We start from the raw sequence: 10,551 nt of genomic DNA, 5'->3' as shown, positions 1-10,551 counted from the left end.
CAGTTTTACAAGGTGTGTATATATGTTTGATTGGACTGGAAGGACGACTTGCTCTCAGTATACATAAATTGATCCGAAAGCACTCCTTAATCTGGTTATAAAAATAGTTAATGCAAACAAGTCTATATATATTATTATAAGTAAAGCTAAAAGGTGGGTAAAAAAATATTATTTTCTCGGCCTAGCATTGTGAATTATAAATAGTAATTCATTATGATGTTTTTTTTTTTTTTTTTGCATTTTAACTTTTTTTTTCTTTGGTTATTGATATATATTTTTTAATTTAGTTCTTATATGATGTGTTTATGCATGGGGATTTAGAGTGGATAATTTATGTTAATTTATCTTTATATTGTTTTTGCAGTATAAAAAAATATCTCAATATCATATTGGTATCAGAAAAAATATTACAACATCGCGGTATGGTCTAATTTTTAAAAAATTTAGTTAAATAAAAAATATTTTTTAAAAAAACTAGGTTATTAAACTTTGTGGAGTCTATAACTCGGTTTGCAAGTTTGACGAGATAACCCCAGTTGCCCCTGTTTGTGGGTTTTGTCGAGTACCTTTTCTTCTTCTTCTTTTTTCTTTCTAATTGAACTTGATTATGTGATTAATTTCTCTTTATATGATTATTGCAATATCAAAAAAATATCCTAGCATCGGGTTAATATTAGAAAAAATATTTCATCATTGCAGTATGGTTTAATTTTTAAAAACTTTAGTTAAATAAAAAATAATTTTAAAAAAATTAAGTTATTAAACTTTGTGGAGTCAATAACTCGGTTTGCAAGTTTGACGAGATAACCCTAATTGCTCTGTTTGCGGGTTTTGTGGAGTACTTTTCTTCTTCTTTATTTATAATTAAATTTGATTATGTGATTAATTTGCCTTTATATGGTTATTATGGTATCAAAAAAATCTCAACATCGGATTGGTATCAGAAAAATATCATAACATTGTGGTATGGTCTGATTTTTTTTAAAATTAGTTAAATAAAAAATAATTTTTTAAAAAACTAGGTTATTAAACTTTGTGGAGTCAATACTCGATTTGCGAGTTTGGTGAGATAACCTTAATTACCCTGTTTGTGGGTTTAATTTATTTTCCATGAGATTATCATAATCTTAAAAAAACGTCTCAATATTGGTTTGACACTTGATTCTGTGATTGTCTATTTTTATTATCATATAATTAAATAAACAATAGTTTAGATTAAAAAAAAAAAAAACAAGTTATTAATCCCAATGAAAGTCCATTACCTAATTTGCATATTTGATGTGTTGATGCGGGTTATCCAATTCATAGGTTTAGTGGATTTACCCATCAAACCTAGTATTGTTTTATTATTATTATTTCACTCTCATTCAATATTGAATTGGCTGGAAAAATAAATTTATGGTTTATTTTTTTTATTTTCTATAGGGTTATCATGATCTTAAAAAATAGTCCGACCCACAGCAGAATACTGAGGAATATATATATATATATATATATTAAAAAACATTAAATTTCCTAACCCTAAATGTAAGTAAGTTTAAAGGAATTAATCACCTCCATTGAGGCATATAAGGAAAGGTTTTTCTTCAGGATTTTCAATGGCATAAAAGAACCCAATAAAACAAAGCTCTTCCATGACTGCGTACTGCTTGAAGGTTACCTCAGGCAGCCCAGGAAGTCTAATGACTCTGTCTGCTTCTTGTTGGGCTAAGACATCACCAGTAAGCTCAAAGTCAGCTTTGCTCACCCTACCTATCGAACTAAATACGAAGAAAATTAAGAAGAACAATACAAAGATGCAGAGAGAATGGGTAAGTAGAAGGCCAATTGCTAGCCAGGGGACTGGATTTTTTTCTTTAATCTTTTGTGTCTCTCTTCCCTAATTTTGTAAATGTATTTATTTCGAATTCACAAATACTGAAAGCAGGGCCACTTACTAGATGTACCATAACATTTTGATAAGATGCCATGATTATATATTGATTAGAAAGTCTCTCTCTTTTTTCTTCCAAGGATTAATCATTCATTATTCCATCACCGTATTTTACGAGCACATAATGAAATATGTACTCTTGTAGAAAATTTTTCTCGAAATCATTTCTTAAAAGAATCCATAATATATAATTTGTGCAATTTATTAACGGGTTCCACTAATTGAATATAGATTAAAAAAATTGATTTGGAGGGAGAATAGTTCATAAATTAGAATTAATATTATTTTTTGTTACATTCTATTACTACTTTGTTGCTTGTATTGAAAATAAAGCGAAATTTTGGACTTCTGCAAGCTTTCTCCTAAATGAATGGTAATAGGCTGATTTTAGCCAATTGCTTTCAATAGAAACTTTGACATCCAACTTTTGAGAGGTTTAATGGCTCAATGGTAGTACATTAGAATTGGAATTGCTAGCTAATGAAAGAGTCGTAGTTCCATTCAAAGTATAAACAAAATCTTAACTTCAAGTCACTCAAAACCACGAAATCAAATAACCTTAGGTTAAATTGGTTTTTTTTTTTTTACTCAAATTGGGTTACGAATAAAATGATATGATAGAGTTGTATTTAAACTCATTAAATTAAACAGGTCAAATCAATTACAATATAATTTAATTTGAAATACAAATTATTAAAAAATATGTTATTGATGAGATAGACTATACTAGGAAATTATTTTGTTTAAATTAAATATTATTTTTATTTTTTTCTAAAAAATATTGACATTTAATTAAATAAAAATAATTAAATGACGTGACATGCTATACTCTCAGTTTTTTAATTTATTCTTTGGTTATCAATGAATATTTTTATAGTGCACAGTTTCCGACAGCAGGCTATAAAACAATTTACTTGGAACACGATCTGAAAATATAAAGCAACCTTTCTTCTTTAATATGAACTATACATGGACAGACTCAAATCGTACTTGCTTTGTATAGTTTCTTGACATGGAAAACCTTTCTATTCTTTGTTCTTCCATAAATAAATATGGTACTCGAAAAAACTTATATATATATTATGTAGTTTTTATCTGTTTTTCCCATCTTTTTAATGCTCTCTAAACTCCTTTTATTTTATTTTTTTTCAATAACCATGGAGAGAAATCCATGTTTATAAGCAGCCAAGATTTAAAATCCTGAGTTTTGCATAATGAGATAAAGAGAAAAGATTGTCTGATAAATTACAGAACCCAATGTGGAGAAAAATGTGTCCAAAATCTGCTAAACAGAGTCAATGATTGGTCACATTCTAATCCTCTTTATCACGAGTACCGATACTGTGGGAACTAGAACCTTGAAGAAGCCGGCAAAGTTTTGGCTGAAAGGAAATGAGAGAAGAGAGAAAGGGACTGCTGAGGTGCAAAGACAGGAACCTGGTGGCCTGCACCGCGTACGGTGGCTAATACGAGCCCTCTCTCATACGTCTCAACCCATCCTGCCACTTGACTCTTATGAAACCATGCCCTCCATTCTTCATTCACTTTTAACTCCATTTTGTTTATGCTGTACCTTGTTGATGTTACTGGTACTCTCCCATCAGTGTCTCCACTGCAGTACCATTAATGTTGTTGTTATGAACATGGTAAGAAATTAAGAGAGAACAATAGCCTTTTCTTTTTCATTATTTTATAACAAGAGAATTTTATAAAAGTTAATAATTTTCTTGTTTTTCATCCAATTAATTCGATGGTTCATGATATAGTTCTAAAACGGCAGAATTTTATGAATTTTAAAACATCTTAATATTTGCATTTCCTAAAATCTTTTTAGATAAATTCATAAGATAATTAATATCGAAAAGGTGTTCCATCAGCATACCTATAGATCCAAATACGCAATCCAGCGTTTAAAAGCTTCTGAATGATGGGCAGTATTGTTTCCGCAGAGTCATTCCACTTCCTTATTGCATTGCTGTTCATGCCACACACAACAAAAATCTAAACATTTTAGTGATCACTAGTTACATGCCCTGCGCGATGCCGCGGGTCAATTATTTTTTATATTTTAAAAAAAGTCAATATCTGAAAGTATTAGGTTTTTTTGCAAAGTTATACTTAAAAGTCTTAGGTTTGGTTGCAACATCTGATCCAAGAGTAATATTTATAATATTAATAATAACATTAAACTTAGGTTAACCCTTAATTAGCATAAAAGTGTCTGGACTGCAATACCATACCTAATAGCATTGGATGTGGGTATGGCTGCAAGGTCGTGTCATAAAAGTGTGATAATTAAATAGATTTGTTAAAAAGAAAAAAAAAACAAAGAAAAAAAACCAACAGAAAAAAAGAACTAATAAAAAAAAAGAAAAAAAATATGAATTAATTGGGTTAACCCTTCAAACCAGGTTAACCCGTCATATCTTGAATTCGCATCGTGAAAGTTTGAAAATTAAAAAGAAAAAAGCAAATTAATGGGTTAGCCCAGAATTAACTGGGCTAACTTGTCAAATTAGGTTAACCTGTCAAACCCAGAATTCGTGTCATTAAAGTTTGATAACTAAATAGAAAAAAATTTAACATTAATAATTTAAATTAAACAAAAAAAATTAATTAAAAAAAAAATAAAAGGCATCAACCTTTTTCATTGTGATTGCACTGTGCAGTCCACTGTCAAAGCATAAAAACAAAAAGAAAAACTAAAGGTATTAGCCGAGAACTACTTAGAAAAAAAACTTTAATATTAATAAACTAAATTAATTAAGAAGAAAAAATAAAAAAAAAAAACCTCTAAGAAGAAAAAAAAAACTAAATAGAAATAAATTTAACATTAACAAAATAAACTAAACAAAAAAAATAATTAAAAAGAAAAAAAAAGTAATAAAAAAATTTTAGGTTAACTCGTCAAACCAAGTTAACCCGTTAAACCTGAGATCCGTGTCATGAATGTCTGGTAACTAAATAACAAAAAAAGTGAACATTAATAAACTGAACTAAAAAAAAAATTAATTAAAAAAAAATCAAAAAACAATTCCGGGTTAATTCGTCAAACCATGTTAATTCGTTAAACTCAGGATCTGTGTCATGAAAATCTAATAATTAAATAAAAAAAATTAACATTAACAAACTAAATTAAACAAAAAATTTATGAAAAAAAAATTGACGGATCAACCCAGAATTAACTGGGTTCACCCGTGAAACCAGGTTAACTCGTGAAATTCGGGATATGTGTCATGAAAGTCTAATAAATAAATAGAAAGAAATTTAACATTAACAAATTAAACTAACAAAAAAAATTAATTAAAAAGAATAAAAGGCAAAAAAAAATTATAGGTTAATTTGTCAAATCAGGTTAACCTATTAAATTCAAAAAACATGTCATAAAAATCTGATAACTAAATAAAAAAATTTAACATTAATAAACTAAATTAAACAAAAAAATTTTGTTAAAAGAAAAAAAAAACAAAGAAAGAAGCAAAAAAAATCCCAAAAGGCATAAAAAAAATTAATACAACTTAAAAAAAAAAAAACCCCACCTAAAAATTTTGTTAAAAGAAAAAAAAACAAAGAAAGAAGTAAAAAAAAAATTCCTGCATAAAAAAAAAAAAAAAAAAAAAAAAAAAAAAAAAAAAAACATACTTGTTAAAGAGTCAAGTGTTTTACTAAGGATTGCATACTGTACAATTCCATAGTAAAACACTTACTCCTTTTAGCTATTATTATAATATCCATGATTCGTGGCCTCAATGATTACACATGAAATTTGGAGTACTTAAATCTGTAATAGGCACATGTATACATTTCCAGTTTCATTTTAGAGAGGAGAAGGGGGTGATCACAGGAAAAGAAATAAAAAAAAAAAAAAAAAAAAACATCAGGAATAAACTCTGCATTATTTTTACCCTAGAAAGAATCAATTGTTTATAATTAATGTGACGACGTTCTTTTGAAAATTTAAGATAGGGACCATGGAAGAACACAAGCTTTTCTTGTCTTCACCTCAACTAAGGTTGGTCCCATGTATATAACTCGGCGGTGTGATCTGATACTGCCTATTTTTGTTTTGTTATGCATGTGCTTTCATACCAATAACCAGTTAGAATGATTGGAGAAAGGTAGGTGGAAGCCATAAGGAAATGAAAGAGACTGGTGCTCAACAAAAATCAATCCCAATCTGCTACATTTTGTCGTTTAATTTTTCTAGGAGAAAGCAGGAAGAAAGAGAGCTATAGTGATTATCTGAGACAAGCTCTCACTAAATGCTTGAAAGCTACAGGTTCTCACTGGTCAATTTTAATCACTTCCCCACCTAATGAAATCCACCTGTATGTTTATTTGTATCACCATCGATCATCAATGGCAATGAATATAGGGATTCCTATAAGAGATTCAATTTCATAGAGCTTGGAGACATCAATATTATCAATTTCTCAATGCCCGTCATAAAAAAAAAAAAAAAAAAAAAAAAAAAAAAAAAAAAACCCTGTCAATTGGCTTCTAATTTCTCAAAATGTTTATCCAAAAGGTTATATATATATATATATTCAAGCAATTTTAGCTAAAACACCCAAAACTCTATTCATAAAACACAAAAACCAAGTATTTTACTTTTATAGTCTTATAGCGAGTACCTGCATGTTGTATAAGGATAGGATAATTTGGTAACATTGGCATGTAGGGCTTTCTGAACATCCTCTCTATTGAAAAACTTCTCTGCATAACCTTCCGTACATGGATCATATCCTGATGGTAGATTATGCACCAGGTCCTGAAATCAAGAAACAATCACATGTACAGTTGCCCATTAATTAATTCTGATGCCAATTATATGTTAACAAGAAACCAACTATTTCTCAATATTATGTGTATTAACTTTCAAGTCTATTAGTTCCTGGTTTTCTTCGCCCTCGCTAATGACTTAAAACTAAAAGATTGATGTTTCTGTGCTCTTACATGTAATTTTGAAAGAAGGCGAGGCGCGACGACAAGTCTCGATGAACTTCGAGTAGAATATTCGGAGAGACAAACTGGAGTGTAGATGCTATAAATGTCGATGTCTGAATAAGCTTCTGCGAACCCTCTGTAATGAACAACACACTCGTTCGTTACGCTTTCTTGATGATCACATTGCTTTATGTTGTGGTAGAGCTGGTCTGAGATAATTGCATGACTCCACGCGTAATCCACAATGCCGGCGGAGTCCGTTTCATCGTTAATCACAGCATTTCCGATCTATTTTTTTTTTGTTTTTTCAAATCAACACACCACACCATTGCATTAATATTTCTATGTTTCCATGGAGGCTAAACCTAAATACTTACTACATACCATGAAACCCTTGAGATTTATGTAAGAACTTTTTGTGGCTCCTTTGTTTCTTTCGTAAATGAGCTCAGCTAGTTGGGGAACATAGTGCCCTAGTTAAAAGGGAAAAAAAAAGATTCACGAGTTAAAAACAATGAGCTTTTCGTTCAAATTATATATATATAATGAAGAAAATGTGTTTGTAAAGGATCTTCTTGCCTGCGTAGCTCTCTCCAGCTATATAAAAATCATGTGATTTGAAATTTGGAAACCTTTTGAACCAATTGATTAAGAAGGTATGAGAGTCCTCAGCTGTAACTTTATCACCTAGTTTATATAGATCTTCGGAATTATTTGTGTATGAAAATCCCACGCCCACAGGAGCCTCCAGGAAAAGCATATTTGCAGCTGATTATTATGAACACCATCAAACATGTAGATCAGCAAACAAAATTAATCAGCAAGAAATTAAGTGGAAATATATATGATGATATACTCATTTTACAGAAAGATTTTTCTTTTTAAAAGAAAAATTGCAATTGAAATTGTTTTATTTACTAATACAGTAAGAAATTATTAATTAATTAACAGATAACAAGCTCATTCAATATAGCATTACCTTTGTTCCAAGAGTATTTGTTGAGAATAAGCTGTGTTCCGTTTCCCCTAACTAAAAAGGGGCCAAGTTCTTGCGCTGCGCCATAAGCTACGGAGGAGCACCCAGGTCCTGATATGGATTAAACTCTTCTTTTATCATTAAATCACTCTTTTTTTTTTTTTTTTTTTGTTCCATCTTAGTAAACAATTGAAAATCATGGTCTTCGTTTGGATGGAAATTAAAGTCGAAGGAAGAGACCAAGCAAAGCTGGACATGCATCATTATCCATGTGCAAATTAACATGAATCCTTGTCCTTAAGCTAACAATCCACTAATGATAACAATTCAAAGAGAAAAAGGGCGAAATTTTTTAGTATTGGGGTTTGATGATTGATCATATCATTGATTTTTTGGTGTTGATGAGTCTGTCTAAACATATTTTTTTAAAAATTTAAAATTATTTTTAAAATTAAAATTCAAAAGTAAACACCAATGAGAACAACAAAGTTCTTCTCATAACGAAATGTAATTGTGATTATTTTTCAAAGTATTTTTTTATTAAAAATTATATTAAAATATTTGATATTAAAGTATCAAAATGATTTTAAAATACAAAAAGTATATTAATTTGAAGTAAAAAAATCTTTTAAAACATAAAAACAATCAGGTTTAAATTAAAAAAAAAAGTAATGATTTTTAGATTATATATAATCTGTAAAGAGAAATTGTAGATTATATATCCAAGTTATAAACGTCTAATAATTGCTTTTCTTTTTTGCCCTTTTTATGGGCCATACGTCATGGTAACGGTTACAGTCCATGGGACCCAAAGTTTGTCCTTGATAGACAAAATAGAAGAAAGAAATTTTGAAAAAAGGGCATAAAGGAGCAAAGGAACCCTGGGGAAGCTGGCAGAGAATAATTGAGGGGGGATAAATGACATGATGAGCTTCAAAACTCTTATGGTATTTTACTATTTACAGACTTGCGCTCATAAATACCCTGCCGTCAAACTCTAATATTTAATGTTTTAAATAAAAAATAAATAATATTATTTTAATATATTTTCAAACCAAAAATACTTTAAAAAGTAGACTCATAATATATTCCTCGTGCTTAACTTCAGGGGGCAACCAAGATTAAAATAAGATGATAAATTATTAACTAGGTATGGGAATCCAATTATCTTGAAATATGAGCAAAATTGGAGTTGAAACTTGGATAAGAAAACACTTTAAAGCAGTCAAATAGACAATCTAAAAGTATATAATGTTAATTTAACTTATCTTTTGCTATTGCTTCACTTGGTAAAGTTGCTCGTAAGAATATACTATTTAACCTTATCAACAACAAGAAAGTGAATCGAAAGAATTCTATCCATTCACTTCTCTTGGCATGTGACGAGAGGAGGAAGACGATGGATTCCATCGATCTCTTTCCTCTGTCAACATTAAAGCATTACTGAGCAGCCCAAAAACCACTCATTTGTTTTCATAGTTAAAAACAATTAGGTTAAAAAGAAAACAAAGTACATGATCACATTATCCAAGACAGTATAGTAAAGGACCCTCATCGATCCGTGATGATTCAGGCATGCTCTATCCACCCAAGAAATCAGTGTAAAAGTTTTCATTTTTAAATTAAGCTGGAGAGAAAGTTAGAACTGCGCTAACCTCCATTAAGCCACAGAACTAGAGGCTTTTGAGAAGCGTCCTCTTTTGCTTCAAAGAACCAATAGAACAATGCCCTCTGATTCTGGGGCCCAAGTTTTACATAACCAGCATAATGCTGAAACCTTACTTGTGGTTGCCCAGGCAAATTGGTCACTCTATCAGCTTCTCTCCTTGCTTCTTCTCCGTCAGAAATCTCTCTCCCAACTGCCGCTACTATCACCGTAATAGAAACTAGGAAACAAAAGAACCATTTGCTTAAATTTGCCATTTTGCAATATGAAACTGAGTATTAGGAGGAGGAGGAGGAGGAGGAGGAGAGCAGGAGCTAGCAAGTATAGAGAAGAGACGGAGATAAAATCTCTTTTTATATTGAAAGGTGCCAAAGGTGGGGGCTAGAAAGAGGAGAAATGCATGCTGAAAAGAAAATCAGTGTGCTCGTTTTCTTTTAAAATAAATTGGACCGTTTTAAAAGACTTTTAATGGCCAAAGTTCTTGAAGGTCATCCATTGTTGCTCATTGATTCAGATTAAACCCGTAATTTTAAAATAAATCAAATAACCCCATTATAAGGTGAATTGAGCTCCTTCAACCAACTTTATTGCAATTAAATTACCATGTATTATAAGAGATTTGGAAGTAAAGGGTTAGTTGAAGGTAAAGGGTGTAATTTAAAGCAAATTCGAAAATAGAGAGCACATACGTGGGTTTTAACCAATACTTAGGTTATGTTATCTATTATTTTGTTACTTTATTTAAGTAGTTTTTCTTTATTGATTTTTAACACAAAGAAAAGTCATAAGTTTGTTTGGTTAGAAATAACTTTGAAGTTTAAATAAAATGTTTTTGATATAATTGAGTAAATTGTTTTTTTCTTTAATATTAAAAAGTTGAAATCTTTAATTTTAACTTATGATTCTAACTCTTACTACATTCCTTCTTAAAAAAAACGTTTCTTTTTAATCATTTTAACTAATTTTTTATTATTATAAGTTACTTAAGAAAAATAACTTTTTAATTATAAATCGAAATCAAAAGTCATA

At 29.8% G+C, this 10,551-nt stretch overlaps 1 protein-coding gene across 1 annotated transcript; it reads right to left on the bottom strand.

Annotated features, from left to right (window-relative positions):
- Window positions 1–3,124: 3,124 nt before the first annotated feature.
- On the bottom strand, window positions 3,125–9,931 carry LOC118049674 (serine carboxypeptidase-like 35). The gene is made up of 8 exons (XM_035059734.2): window positions 9,512–9,931; window positions 7,860–7,967; window positions 7,460–7,648; window positions 7,265–7,353; window positions 6,890–7,168; window positions 6,568–6,704; window positions 3,816–3,908; window positions 3,125–3,545 (listed from the first exon to the last, which is right to left on the bottom strand). Exons 1-8 carry the CDS (start codon window positions 9,777–9,779, stop codon window positions 3,284–3,286), a joined length of 1,425 nt encoding a protein of 474 aa, XP_034915625.1. The 5' UTR covers window positions 9,780–9,931; the 3' UTR covers window positions 3,125–3,283.
- Window positions 9,932–10,551: the final 620 nt, after the last annotated feature.

This window comes from Populus alba, chromosome 7, assembly GCF_005239225.2.
Source record: "Populus alba chromosome 7, ASM523922v2, whole genome shotgun sequence".
Taxonomy (NCBI): domain Eukaryota; kingdom Viridiplantae; phylum Streptophyta; class Magnoliopsida; order Malpighiales; family Salicaceae; genus Populus; species Populus alba.
Note: the sequence above shows the minus strand (reverse complement) of the source record. Positions and strands in the feature narration are given on the sequence as shown.

Coding starts and splice junctions, on each gene's coding strand:
- LOC118049674 (XM_035059734.2), bottom strand. CDS start 9,779: ATGGCAAATTTAAGCAAATGGTTCTTTTGTTTCCTAGTTTCTATTACG. Junction 7,354..7,459: donor AGCTGGAGAGAGCTACGCAG/GCAAGAAGATCC, acceptor CCTTTTAACTAG/GGCACTATGTTCCCCAACTA. Junction 3,546..3,815: donor TTGCGTATTTGGATCTATAG/GTATGCTGATGG, acceptor ATGGTACTGCAG/TGGAGACACTGATGGGAGAG.